Genomic DNA, 14,815 nt, shown 5'->3' on the forward strand with positions numbered 1-14,815 from the left:
TTCCTAATAGTTCAGAAGGTCACGGGGGAAGACCCCACAGTAAGAACTGGTGTCCTTGCCCCCTTTCTAGAAAGGTCTACCCCAAATGTGCACCACTCTGGGTGACTTCTGTGACAGGCCTTGGTTCTGGCCATGCCTGACCATCTCAGCCTTCCCCGTGCTGCTCCCAGCCAGGCTTTGCCATCAGGCAGGAGAGGGGTCAACTTCGAAGCAGCCACTGACCTCGTTGTCATCTTCGTCCTCTTTAAGAACCACATCCAGGATGTTTCCCTTAATCTTGAAGTCCCTTGAGGTGCTGAGCTTCATGTGCTGCATCAGGTTCACCTAGGACAGAATCGCAGGTGTGGGCACGTTTCCCTCTGGCTAGGACAGGCCCTTCAGCCTCTCCTCCAGGCATGCACACCCTCCTGACTTGGTTTTCCTAGTTCCTACATGATGTCTGGATTCAGGTCATCAGGTCACAGAGAACAGGGTTCTAGTTTCTTCCCCAGTTCTCCAGAGGCAGTTGTGTTGCCTCTGTGGGCCGGGACCCCGCCCAGGTAAATGGAAATAGTAACAAAGAACAGCAGGTTTACCTTGGACTTCTTTGAAAGGTGGATGAGGAATTTTTCATACTGTTCAATGGCGAAGATGAGATTAGGGATTGGCTTGGTTTCCCGAAGGACTCGGGCCTATGGGGCAAAGAGGAGAAAACCTAAGTTTCAGGCTCAAGGGTTTTTGGAGTTGTCCTCTGAAGCATTTAGTAGCCTTCCAAGCAAAGGGGGCTATGTTCCAATACTCTATGATTTCTGGCAGTTAAATCTCAAAGGACCATAAGGATGGCCCTGAATCTGGTTTGTAATTTCTCAGTATTTAATGTTTATGTAGGCTGGCTGACAGAGAAGGACCAGATCGAGGATGTGAGGAAAAAAAGGGATGGGAATGACATTTTCTTGGAGAGAATTGTGTATGTGAACATTTAAATTCGTGTGTTCCTCTTGCCTATGTGGTATTCTACAGTATAAATCCACTTATTTTTAACTTTTTTTAAGTTTATATTTTTAATAAATGCATTTATATAGCCTGTTTCGCCAGTCCACTTAGTGTGCATCTGAAGCCTTGCTAGGCCCATCCTGTACACAGGCCTTAGTCTCCACTCTCTGCAAGCAGAACTGGAAAGTGCACCAGGGCAGCTCCTGAAATCCAGCGGTTACTGCCAAGCTGCCGAGACTGGACAGCCACCTTTGCCAGCAGCGTCCTAAAACACCCTGGTCCCTGCTCTTGCCTCACCTCTTCCATGTCCTCTCAGGAGCATCTTCTGGGTTCATTAACTTTTCCTAAAACAATTCCTTCCCAATGAGAATCCTAAGTCATTTTTCAAGAAAGCTTAAGATCATCAGGTGCTTACTGAAAACTGTGGTTTTTGGTTCAGAGAAAGATGTTCCCTCTGAACACAAAACCTGTGAGCAGAGAAGCAGCTCCCCCCACTTCTGTAAAATCGCAGTCGCGATTACAGTGCACACGTGCCACAGTTTACCCATCGACACTGCACGGCTTAGTGGTCAGTACACAGAGTTGTGCAACCACCACCCTGATCAAAGGACATTTTTGTTACCTCAGAGGAATCTCAGACCATTTCAGCAGGCATCCGCCAGCCGCTGATCCACGCTGTTTCTAGCTCTGCCTGTCCCAGGCCCCTTCTATAAATGGAATCCTGCTGCACGTGGGCTCTGTGTGATCAGCCTCTGTCCCTGCCCGTTTCCACAGCTCCTGGGGCTGCTGTGCGAGCGGCGGCTGCTTACCATGGCCGTGGCAACAGCCGGGGCTTTCCCCTTCTTCTCTCCTGTACATGTTAGGCTCTGACTCTTGTTCTAAAAACACAGAAACAAATTCTCTCATTCCTGAAGATGCTGTTGGTAATGTTCTAAAAAGGGGATTACAGCAGAATATGGGGGGTTGTAAAGGAATCCAGTCTGAGTGAAGAGAACGGACGGCAGATGCTGGAAGATGGGAAACACTGACATTTATGATCCTCAGATGTTCTGGGGTTTTTGCTGGAGGGAGGTTTACAGTCTTGGTCTTTAAAACTAGCACATAGGGAAGGGGCAGTTGGGTGGCTCAGTGGTTCAGCATGAACCATGCTCCAGTCATGATCTCAGGGTCCTGGGATTGAGTTCAGCATTGGGCTCCCCGCAGGGATCCTGCTTCTCCCTCTGCCTGCGTCTCTGTGTCTCTCATGAATAAATTAAAAAAACTTAAAAAGAACCAGCGCATGGAAGGCGGGACTTACTGTTCTTATACCAGAACAGCCAAGGGACTGGCGAGGTCCAGAGATGGTCACAGTGGGGACAGTCAGGATGGTGGCTGGAATAGTGATTTCCCAACTGGCAGTTGGCTCAGAGGGTTTCCATAAAGGAGAGGAAGCCAGAGAGTGCTCCCAGGGCCTGCTGTCTTCTCACTTAGAGGCAGACACCAGACATGTCTTGTGTGCCAGGTGGTTATGTACTTGAGAAAGGCTTAAAGGTCATAGGAATGCGTCCCTGTGTCGTAAATATTGCAGACTAAAGAACTCCTGGAGAAAGAATAAAGGGAACCAAGGATAAGGCAAATGAGAGTCAAGACCCATGCCACATGAGGGCTACACAAAATACAGGAGACTTTACCTGGAGAGATGTGCTGTGCCTGCTAGGAATGAACACACCTGCCCCATGGGACAGGTAAGAAGATCAAAAACAGAGACCCGGAAATAGGGAGAACTGTACCACTGCAACCATGTGAGCGGCAGGAGGCTTAGTCCACGTGGCACGTTTTGGAAACTGAGAAATGACAGGGATTCCAGAAGGCCTGGTGTGAAGAAGTCTACTACTAGCCCTCGAACAGGCTGGAGGGTGAGGCCCTTTTAAGAGAGGGTCAGGGAGGCACCGTAGAACCCGTGTGACCAAATGGGAAGCGAGATGTCTCCAGAGGTGGGACCCACGATGGAACCCTGCTGAAACTCCTTAAAGGACTCCCTATCCACTGGGGGGACTGGCCATTCCTGCTGGGTCAGGAGGGCTAGAATCCCAGCCAGAAGAGGCATCTTGGACAGGTGCACAGCTCTGAGCAGGATGCTAAGGGTTTGAAAGTACCAGTTTTCATTGCTTTCTTCCCATTGAGAGCCAAGGCTGGGGTGGGGGTGATGGTGGTGGTGGTGAAGGGGCTCTAAGAGAATAAATAGCTCTCTGAAAGATGTGACAAATGCAATCCTGGTTTCTAGATAAGAACTGTAATTAATGGAACCATTCATTAGTCTTTCAGGGTTGCTCGTGAAGCATATTTCACAGAGAACAAGGTCTGTGCACAACGCATAGGCGGAAAGCAAGTAGGGCATTGCTATAAAAGTGGTTACAATCGATTGCTTTAACAAGTGGTTCTAGACTCTTGGCCCAGGTTAACCCATTAGTGCACATCTGATTGATTCCTTGACAATCAGTAACTGCCCTGCAATCCTCTTCACTTCAGGGACTAAGGGACCTCGGGAGACCATGTGTTTTCATGCGTTTAAGCCAGAGGTTCTCAACTGGGGGTGATTTTGGCCTTTTGGGACATTTGGTAATTTCTAGAGACGTTTTTGAATGTCTGCTACTGGGGCCGCTACTGGCATTTAGTAGGTGGAGGCCAGCAATGCTGCTAAATGTTCCAGAATGCACGGAAGAGGCCCCAAGTCAAGGAATTATCTGGCTCAAGAGATGTCAATAATGTAGGGGCCTAAAATCCCTGGTTTAAGCCAACGGTAACAGTGTCTCAGGTATCACAAGAACCTGGTGGTATTTGCGACCAGAGGATATTTACAATTTCTCCTAATCCTAAAAGACCCTACTACTTTATTTAGGAGAACTTCATTAATTTGTCTGGCAGAAACAGCCCACATCCCCTCCGCTCCTTGAAAGGGCTGCTACTCCCACATACACTGTGCCATCTGGCCCATGGGCTCACTGCTACTTTACTCACACACCAAAGGATGGCCAATGGCATGAATTTAGAATCACCCAGAAATGAACTAAGTCACAGCTCAAACATGCATGTTCCTTCCCTGCTCCAAATGCAAGCCTATCAAACACTTTCTCCAAATTAAGAAAAACTTTTTTTCTTTGTATAATTAAAGATTTCTTTGCTGCGAAAACCTCAAGCCTTGGCTTGGTCCCAAGTGGGTGTCTTTAGCTTACGGTAAGTAGGGAAGAATCTGCCTGGACGCTGGGCTCAAGGGGTCAGGCAGTCCCCTGGGGACACAAGAAGTCCTTCCCTACCGGAAGATCTATTGTGATATTGACTCTGAATCGCTTACCTGTACGTAAGAAATGAAAGAATAGCACAGGGGGGTCAGATGAGAACCGGACAGTTTCACCTGCAGCAAAAGAGAAGGAAATCAATTGAACTGTAGGAACAGAAGGCTTCCCCCATTCCTAGGAAAGGAATTTTCAACTCACCAGCTTTTCCATATTTTTCAGAATTCCTCCGGAGCTCTGACATACCTGCAGATACTAAGATACCAAAGATTCCCAGATTTAGCCTAGGTCCTCTAAGAGCATCCCGACATCTACAGGTGAGTCAGTGAGCTAGGGGAGTGGGATCTGCAGCTGACAGGAAGGGGGAAAAGGAAACAAGCGCACACGTTTATGGGGAATCCTAGCCACAAAGCTTCCTCTGCCCCTCCTCAAAGCTCCTGAGCCTCCTAGACAACAGGCAATGAAGGGTTTCCATTTCTGACTGGTTCAGCTTACTGCTTTAAAAATCCTTCAGGCTGATGGCCCCTGCATCTAAAAAAACCAATGACTTTGCTGTCTTTTCCTTTAAACAATGACAGTAAAGAGAAGAGGCTTTTAGTATTTTCACTACAGAATTTTAGGAGCCACATCATGTGGCCAGAGCTGTACCTTCTCAGAGATGGCTGCACTGCTGTTTGGGGACATCACACGGTAGTCTACCATCTTTCTTGGGCTGTCTATGCCTTTCTGAGTATTTAATATGGATCACTGCAAGAATCAGAACTAAGTCACTTAGTTCCCATCATCACCTTCTGAATGTCTGCTGAGGACTAAAAACACTGCAAGAGCAGAGGTCCTTGTTAATAGACACCAGGGAGCATTAGCTCAAACTCAGGGCAGCGTATGCCTTGTATTTAAAAAGAAAAAAACAAAAATACCTTTCTCCCACCCAAGTACCTGACCTGTAATAAGGCATCTAACACTGACTTGTTGAAGAACAAAAGGAGGACTAAACACCTCTTTAGTGCCCAGACTGGTTTGAAATAGTGTAATTAAGGGACACCTGGGTGGCTCAGGGGTTGAGTGTCTGCCTTCGGCTCAGGTTGTGATCCCAGGATCCGGGATTGAGTTCCACATTGGGCTCCTTGCAGGGAGCCTGCTTCTCCCTCTGCCTGTGTCTCTGCCTGTGTCTCTCATAAATAAATAAAATCTTAAAAAAAAAAAAAAAAAGTAGTGTAATTTCGTGTGCAATAAGGAGTTGGACTGAATTCTATAGCTGTAGATTAGATTAAGTCTCAGAAGCACGAAGGAGGTATTCACCATCAATTAGATGCCATATACTTACACACACACCTGTAAGTGTAATCCTCTTCACTTCAAGAAGTGAAACACATAAAGAAGCCCCCCCCCCCCAGCCAAGGCCTCTACAAGCAGATTTAGAATTATGCCATCAACTTGGTTTTTTTCTGGCCTGTCGAGACACCTGCCACCTACTGACCAAACCAGAATCAAACCACAACTTGCCCAGGTGGTGTAGGTGAGAGCTCTATGCAGGGGCGTTCCACAGCAGTAAGCTGCTGCCCTGGCCTAGTCTCCAGCTGGCTAGGGCAGCACAGCAGGAGTGACTCAGGTCATCTCTGATACTCACATATCTGACAAGTGCCGTGAGAATGGTGTACATTTTGCAAAGGTCCTTTAACAAGATGTCCACACAGCTGCCCGATGGCAGGGCTGTCTGCACCAGCTCATGGAAAAATGTAAGCAGAGTTCCCAGCTGCACGATGATGGCTTTCTCCACGGGATGATTTGGTAGGGTTGCCTGAGAAGAGGCTTCTTCTGAAAGGAAATGAAATTGGCACATTCAAACCCACTGACCTTATTTCCTAGTTAAAGTGAAGAAGATTTAGAAATCAGCTATCCATGATTAAATGGAAACCTGTAGGGACAACGAGCATGCAATTCATCGTGCAGAGTGAATCGATAGTCATTCTATCATAAGCCACACTATGATCTGCTTTTTTTCCATCACACTGGAAATCTGGCTCAAACTGAGAAACAAATTGAGCTACACTTCTTTGCAGCAGTCCAATTTGGATTTTGGTGGGCTCTCTCTTACCATAATCCTTGGGACTCTACCCCGAATGCATCTTACCTGATAAAATTTCTTGGCTCACTTGTCCCTTAAGCTTGGTGATCAGCCAGTCTACTTCTTCCAGGACTTTCTCAGCCTGACTCAGAACAAGTAACTGTGAAAGAAAAGAAGGCCTGGCATGGCTCCTGTGCACAGCTACAGGACAAGCACAGCTAAACGTAACAAGCATGGCCACCTGCGAGCAGGTAACAGGCCTCAGGACTTGAGCCACAACCATTTACTCTTTACATGGAAAGAAATGGAAGGAATGGCAAGGCGGCTTCCCATGGCTTGGGGTTCCACACTTACACAAACAGTAGGGGCAGCTGTTCTCAAATTCACCATCGCGAAGTGGTTTGTTTTCTCCACCTCTATATCCTAAGGAGGCAGAGAGAGATGTGATTGCAGTAAGGCTGGCCCCAGGCTCCTATCCCCACTCGGAGTGTTGTGGCGACAGCTGTGGTACCTACCTGGTCTATGTCTCCAAGAAGCCCATGGATATCCTGGGACAAGTCACGCAGCAAGGTGACAGGACTCTTGTACAAAACATGGAGGCTGAAGAGCAAATTCATCAAGCCCTTGCAAAATGAGGCATCCTCTAACGGTGGGAAGGAAAGAAAATTAAAAGGTTAAGTTCTAACCCCGTCAGTTTTCAAGGTACAAGATGCCAAACCAGAAACACAGCTTGCCACATCCTATATATACTATCCCAGTGCTGCACACAGTCCATCTAAGGCAGCTCTCCCACAAAGGTGCATCTGTCCACAGGCACAAAGAAAGCAGAGGTTTCCTGTTATTCACCAGTCACTATCACTGGGAACTAGCATCCAGATAAAGAAACAGAACACTACCAACACCCCAGAAATCCCCTTCTACCTCACTCGCCCCAGCAAGGAACCTGCTATCTTGACTTCTACCATCACATCTAGTGGTATCCGATTTTGAACTTTATCTAAATGGAATCATGCAGGAAGTACTCTTTATGTGTTTGGCTTCTTTGGTCCCACAGCATGTTTGTGCAATTCCTGCATGTTGTGTGTTGGTGCTTTACCATTCTCACTGCTGCTCAGTGTTCCACTATGTGTGCACACTGTCACTCCCTCGCCCCCTCCACTGCTGACAGACACGTGAGTCTGTCTCTGCCTGCAGAATTCGTCCCTTGTGTCCCCATGGTGGTACTGCTGGATGTAACTGGACGCCGCCAAGTCTTCCAGGGTGGCTACATCATGGCCTTCCCCCGGCGGTGAACGAGAGGGCCAACTGCTCTGCACTTGGTATTTCAGCTTTTTCATTTTGGTCACTCTGGTGACTATGTAATGAGTACCTTTCCATCTTTAAATGCTATTTGATAATGATGATTTTACATAGTCTAAAGGGAAACAAGGAAGGAAACTTACCCCAGCTATTCTCCTTACAAATCTTCAATGTCCAGGATAACATCTGCACAAACTGGAGATCACAGGTATTAAAGAAACATGTGAAGAGACAGACAGAGCTCAGTGTTCAGATTACAAGAGCTCTAGACCTTTCCAATTCTTATCACCTGCCCAAACATGTGCTTGGATCCAAAGTGGTCATTTACTAAGATCAGCATTAAAAATAGGTCCAAAATTATGAGAATTACTGGTCCTTCTCTCCTAATATAATACCATATGACTCAATTCTCAAAGTTCACAGCTTCATTAAGGACTGAAGGTCCTGTCATTTGGGCTCTTGTCCCAAGCTTCCTCTCCCCTCCTGACCACAGCCTGGGGTTGATGAGCCTTTTCCTTTTCCATGCCTCACACTCTCCACAACTGCCGTATCTGTAAGAAGATCAGTCTAATGGAGATCCCTGAATCAGCTTGTAGGAGCCAAAAGGCCAGAGGTTAGAAAGGAGTAGGGAAAAAAAGGAAAGGCAAACAACCAGCTGGAGTTTTCTCAGGTAAGGATAGGAAGCCTACGGTCTTGGTGGCAGCATCCTGTGCTGCAGATACCTGTTCCAGCTCAGCGCTTCGGCAGTTCCTTGGGACAGGTTTTCAGCTACAAAGGCAATGAGAGGTAGTATGCCTGAGTACAGAGTGACAAGTAAAAACTCAAATTTTGATCTGGGGTAAAAAATAAATTCAGAAGCTAATTCTGAAAGGTCTCTGTGAACGATATAAAAAGGTCTTTACAATACGGTGTAAATTGTAATAAGCAGGATGCAAACAGACTTCTGGGTGAAGACGGACAACAGGGTTGGGAATAAAGATCTGTATTTGTTTTTGCTTCTGTAGGAATAAAGAACTCTTGAGGGATACACCAGAAACTAAAAAAAAGGTTATTCACTTATTTGGGGAAAAGAATTGAACAGGTGGAGGTGGACAGTTAAAGGTGGGGGACTACTCACTGCAAAACTAATAATTTCCAGTTTTCAAATCATAGGACTTTATTACCTACTCAAAACCGGATTTTAAAAAATTGGAAAGAGATTATCTGAAGTTATGGGGATGGTGGGTGATGAGTTTTGAATTAAAAAAATTTTCCTGTCTATATGAGCCTTTTAAATCTGCCTATTTTCCCTCAGATCTCCCAGGCCCCATTTCCCTGTGGCTGTCTCCTTGCTAGTGCTCTGTTTGCTGCAGCAGTAGCAGCACAAAAATGACAAGCAGAAAGTAAGGTGGGGAGGAGAAGCACCTAGGTGGTGCTAGGACGAAGGGAGTAGCCAGCAAGGGGGGCTTTGTTTGGGCTGCCGGGATCTCCAACAGGAAGCTCAGGCTTGCTTTTCAGCACTGCCATCCTCCCAGGTTACTAGCTCTTCCTGAAGAGAGGGCTCACACAAGGAGCCAATCTTCCTCACAGATCAGGAAGCAGATGTGGTAGGAGCACACGGCCCTAGGCATCAAGGATGTTCTTTGTCATCCTCTGAGGAAATCACCCCTGAACAGAACAGACCCACAAAATGCAGCCCTTCTCTTCTGTGTGTGAACACTCATGGGGTCCACGTTCCTACACATGTGTGCACACTGACATGCATATACACACAACCCATCCCACGGAGTTGTTTCTGCTTTGGGACTCTAGACATGCTTTCTGACTTAACCACCTCTTGTTGAATTTCTCCCAAACTCCATACCAGCTACCCTTGCTAAGAAAGTCAAAACTGCTCGATGTCAACTACCTTCATGATAATGAATACATTTTCATCTTAGAAAGGAGCAAACACCAAGAGTGAGTAAACACACAAGCTAAGAAGGTTGGATGCACCAAAGATAAACATGATTTTTTTTTCTATAGTGCTTACTGCTGACAAGGGTCAGGGCAATAGCTAAACAAAAAGCAGTATGTTTTTGTTCTGTATGGCTGCAGATAATTATGTCATGGTAGAAACACTATGTAAGAAAAGGAATACTACCCAGATCTTATATTATTTAAAAATAAATTTGAAAGAAGACATTGAAAAAAAAAGAAAGAAAGAAAGAAAGAAAGAAAGAAAGAAAGAAAGAAAGAAAGAAAGAAAGAAGACATTGAGATATATACAGTTGATTCTTAAAAAATGCAGGGGCAAAAAAAAAAAAAAAATGCAGGGGCTGGGGGTGCTGACCCCTGGCCAAGCCAAAAATCCATGTAGAATTTCCCTGACTCATGAAAAACATAACTACTAACAGCCCCCTGCTGACCACAAACCGGACTGATGGTATCAATAGTCGATCAGTGCTTATTTTGTATGTTATAGGTACTACATACTGTATTTTTACAATAAAGTAGGCTAGAGAAAAGCAAGGTTATTGAGAAAATCATAAGGAGAAAATACATTTACAGTTCTGTACCGTATTAGAAACAGTCCATGTATAAGGGAACCACACAGTTCAACCCTGTGAGGCAACACTCCTGGCCTTCTGAGGGCTGCTGGTGGGACTGAGCTGGGGCTTCTACCTGAGGGGAGGATGGCTCCAGCAGCCTGGACAAGTTGGAGAGAACAGTGACGAGGAGGAGGGCTTCTTTGCTGTCAAAGTCTTCCTCTTGGCTGCTAAGTAAATTCAACAAGCACCTCTGGGAAAGAAAGGAACACAGAGACATCAGCAGGTATGTTCCTGTCATACAGGACATGTCATACATGTTCCTGTCATGTCATGGAGCAGAGACATATAGCCGGAGATTCCTAAGGCTGGGACAGAAAGGATTCAAAGCTACCAAAATTCAGAGAGCACAAAATCTGAAAATAAACCTGGATTGAACAAGCAGTTTCCTACCCTGTTCCTGACCACAAATCCAAGTGTTCTCTTGAGAACTGTGGACTCTAACCTCCTAATCCATTAGGAATGAATACTGCACCCACTCTTGGGGGTAGCTCATGACCTCCTGAGGCCTGTCTACTGACCTCCGATTTAGCTCCAGCCCCCGCCCCGCCTGCACACCTTCCCCGATTCCCTTGCCCCATTCCTCTCTCACCACCTGAAATACTCTTCTATTTTGTGTGCCAGCTTCTTTCCCATTCTGTAAGCTCCCCAAGGATAGGGATTTTGTTTCTTTTGTTTCCTGCTAAATCCCCAACACCTAGAACAGTCCCTAGCACAGAGCAGAAACTTTAAAAAATTATGTGTTAAATACAGAAATCCTCTGCGACAGAAAATCCTGATACTGTGACAACTACTGGTTAGAAATGAACAGGCTGGGACGCCTGGGTGGCTTAGTGGTTGACCATCTGCCTTTGGCTCAGGGCACAATCCTGGAGTCCTGGGATTGAGTCCTGCATTGGGTCCCTGTGAGGTGTCTCCCTTTGCCTGTGTCTCTCATGAATAAATAAATAAAATCCTTAAAAAAAAAAAAAAAAAAGAAACAAACAGGATTCACTGTCCAGTCTCTGTGCAATTTGACAAAGTCAAACTACCACGCACAGAAACAAAGAACATACTCCATACCTTAATGGGCTCCTGGCTATCTCTTCATATTGATTCAAACAGTTATTCTTGGAGGCAACAGTGCTGTAGGTTGGGGTGGCTTTCACATCCATCCTCCCCAGAATCCTTTTTTAAAAAATATTTTATTTATTCATTCATGAGACACAGGGAGGGAGAGACAGAGACACACAGGCAGAGGGAGAAGCAGGCTCCCTATAGGGAACCCGATGTGGGATTCCATCCCAGGATCCCGGGACCACGACCTGAGCTGAAGACAGATACTCAACTACTGAGCCATCCAGGCGTCCCCTTCCCCAGAATCCTTTTACAGGCGTTATCTTCCACTCAGCAGAGCTACGTCCTGTGGCTTAGATGATGACCCAGAAGAAATCCTGTCCTACTTGCGTTCTGTCTGCCCATTCCCACCAGCTGGCCCAGCTAACAGTCCCTCTGCAGGGGCCCTCAGGCAAACAGAGCGGCTTGCCAAGGCTACTTACCTGAAACTGCCGGATCTGGAATGCTGCTCTGTGACTGATGCTGCCTTCCGCCTCTTCTCCCTCATTGTCTGTGACATCTAGGAAAGGGAAAAGAATGTGATCTTTGAAATGGACCGACTCACTATGCTTTTTTGGCCTTTTAATATTAAGCTAAAATTTTAGAATGCCAAAAAAAGGTCTGGGGGCAGAATTAAATATATTCCTAACATTCTGCAATTTCTTAGCACTATCTTCCAATTTCCAGTCACTATTTGTGGTCATGTGTAAAATCCAGTAAATGCCAATTTTGAATCCACTAGATGTCACTCATTAGCAACACTGGGACCTGCTCTCAGATGTCGTGTGGTAGATTAGTAAATAGAATCAAGAGGTTTGGTTAAGAATAAGAAACCCAGATGAAGCCAATTTATTCAAAACTGAAAAGCTCACCCAGAGCCCTGAGAAAGTGGTGAATCTTGGGCTGATAGAACTGTTGCACAGCACTGAATATCTTCTGCAAACCCTCTAAGCACAACAGTGAGATGCTCTTTCCTTTTTCTTTCTTTCCCAAATCTTCCACTGAAGTAGGAATGGAAGTATATCTCCAAAGTAAGACCCTAAAAAGAAGAAATGTGATTATTTATTAAAAGATTTTATTTTGTAAGTAATCTTTACACCTAACACGGGGATGGAACTCAAGACCTCAAGATCCAGAGTTGTACACTCTACTGACTGAGGCAGCCAGGTGCCACAGAAAAGTGATTTTATTAACATCAGGTTCACTGAGGTAAAATTTTATATATTGTAAAATTCACACCCTGTACATGTACAGTTCAATGAATTTTAACAAACATACAATCGTGTAATCATCCCCATAATCAAGATATTTCTATCATCCCAAAAGTTCCCCTACATTGCTCTGTCAGTTCTCTCCCGATTTTCCAATCACTGATCTGATTCCTCTCCCTATGGTTATTTTACAAAATTGTATATAAAAATGGTAGCATTCAGTATGTAGCCTTCTGAATCTAGCTGTTAATTTAGCATATGCTTCTGAGATTCCCCTCTGTTGCTACATGTATGGTAGATAATCTCATTTTATTGCTAAGTAGAATATTTCATTGTATAGATGTACCAGTTTCTCCATTCAACTGGATATGGATGTTTGGTTTCCAAATTTTGCTATTACAGATAAAGGGGCAATCAAAAATCTTTATTTATTTATTTTTTAATCAAAAACCTTTATATGGATATATGCTTTCATTTCTTTTGGGTAAACATCTAAGAGTGGAATCTGTAGATAATATGGTAGGTGTGTGCTTAACTTCTGAAGAAAATGCCAAACTGTTTTCTCAAGTGCTTGTACTGTTTTACATTCCCATTGTGTATAAGAGTTCAAATTTCTCCACATCCATAACATTTTGGTATTGTCAGCCTTTTTTAAAAAGAATATTTGCTTATTTTTAAAAGTTCTTAGTTATCTCTATGCCTAGAACTCACAATCCCAGAGTTCAAGAGTCATACACTCTTCTGAGCCAGACAGAGGTGCCAAGTATCATCAGTCTTTTTACTTTCAGGTATTCTAATATTCAGTGATATCTCATTGTGATTTAATTTGCATTTACCTAAGAACTAATTATGCTATTATCCTTTTGTGTCCTTATCAGCCATCTATTGGTCAAGTATCTGTTCAAATATCTTACTCATTTTTAAATTTGGTTGTTTGCTGTTTTAAATTTAATTAAGCTTGAGTGTTCTTTATATACTCTGGTTACCAGTCCTTCATCAGGCATGTGCTTTGCAAGTATTTCCTCATCTATGACTTGTCTTTTTAATCTCCTTAAGAGTGTTTTCCAAAGAGCAGGGTTAAACGTTTTTTTTTAAATATAGCTTGTGCTTCTGGTGCTCTAAGAAATCTTTACCTAAAACATGATCACAGAAATTTTTCTAATTTCCTGTAGATATTTTTTTTTATTTTTTTTTTATTTATTTATGATAGGCACACAGTGAGAGAGAGAGAGGCAGAGACATAGGCAGAGGGAGAAGCAGGCTCCATGCACCGGGAGCCCGATGTGGGATTCGATCCCGGGTCTCCAGGATCGCGCCCTGGGCCAAAGGCAGGTGCTAAACCGCTGCGCCACCCAGGGAACCCTCCTGTAGATATTTTACAATTTTTGGCTTTATTATTTTGTTTTTTTTTAAGATTTTATTTATTCATGAAAGACACACTGGGAGAGGCAGAGACACAGACAGAGGGAGAAGCAGGCTCCCTGCAGGGAGCCCGATGTGGGACCTGATCCTGGGAACCAATTTTTGGTTTTACATTTTTGTCTTTGACCCATTTCAAATTAATTTTTTGTTTGACATGTAGAGTGAATAAAGGTTCATTTTTTCCCCACATAGTCAACTGTTCCAAAACCATTAAATTATCTCTTTTGTAAAAAATCAAATGACCATATTTGTGGACTCTATTTCTGATCTATTCTGCTCCAATGATTCTGCCAATACCACACTATCTTAAATAAAGTAACTTTATCATCTGACTTGACAGTGTGAATCCTTTTTTTTTTTTAGTCCTCTTTGTTTTTATTTCAAACTTGTTTAATTATTCTAGGTCCTTTACTTTTCCACAAAAATTCTAGAATCATCTTGTCAATTACTAAAGTAAAGCTTGATAGGATTTTGATTGAAACTGTGTTGAGGGTGCCTGGGTGGCTCAGTCAGGTGAGCATCTGCCTTTGGCTCAGGTCATTATCCCGGAGAGTCAGGATCAAGCCCTGTGTTGGGCTCTGTGCTCAGTGGGGAGTCTGCTTCTCTTTCTCATTTATTCATTCATTCATAAACAAATAAATAAAATCTTTAAAAACAAAAAGAGAAACTGTTGAATCTATGGGTTGATATGCAAAGAATTCACACCTTGACGATACTGAATCTTCTCCTCTGTGGACACTGGGTACCTTTACATTTACTTGGGTCTTTTTTGATTGCTCTAATGTTCTGAGTTTTCATCACATAAATCTTACATGTTAGACTTATTGCCAGGAAGTTCGTATTTTATGATGCTACAGTAAATAGTTCTGTTTTTAAAGTTCTTCCAATTGTTCACTGCTAGCATGTACATGA

The 14,815-nt window shown here is 44.1% G+C and overlaps 1 protein-coding gene across 2 annotated transcripts in view; it reads right to left on the bottom strand.

The window, feature by feature from the left end:
- Window positions 1-14,815, bottom strand: part of FANCI (FA complementation group I) — a 73,792-nt gene that overhangs the window by 1,201 nt on the left and 57,776 nt on the right. The window contains exons 25-37 of one of the 2 annotated variants that reach the window (XM_055326271.1): window positions 12,143-12,309; window positions 11,714-11,790; window positions 10,252-10,368; window positions 7,752-7,803; window positions 6,825-6,952; window positions 6,664-6,732; window positions 6,376-6,469; window positions 5,872-6,059; window positions 4,446-4,499; window positions 4,304-4,363; window positions 1,782-1,850; window positions 576-671; window positions 223-324 (exon numbers count right to left, since the gene is read on the bottom strand). In XM_055326271.1, coding sequence (XP_055182246.1) covers window positions 223-324; window positions 576-671; window positions 1,782-1,850; window positions 4,304-4,363; window positions 4,446-4,499; window positions 5,872-6,059; window positions 6,376-6,469; window positions 6,664-6,732; window positions 6,825-6,952; window positions 7,752-7,803; window positions 10,252-10,368; window positions 11,714-11,790; window positions 12,143-12,309 — 1,273 coding nt within the window. Of the gene's footprint in view, window positions 1-222; window positions 325-575; window positions 672-1,781; window positions 1,851-4,303; window positions 4,364-4,445; window positions 4,500-5,871; window positions 6,107-6,375; window positions 6,470-6,663; window positions 6,733-6,824; window positions 6,953-7,751; window positions 7,804-10,251; window positions 10,369-11,713; window positions 11,791-12,142; window positions 12,310-14,815 lie in introns of those variants that run through there. The other variant, XR_008664556.1, reaches the window with a different exon arrangement.

Source organism: Nyctereutes procyonoides, unplaced genomic scaffold (genome assembly GCF_905146905.1).
Source record: "Nyctereutes procyonoides isolate TBG_1078 unplaced genomic scaffold, NYPRO_anot_genome, whole genome shotgun sequence".
NCBI classification, from domain to species: domain Eukaryota; kingdom Metazoa; phylum Chordata; class Mammalia; order Carnivora; family Canidae; genus Nyctereutes; species Nyctereutes procyonoides.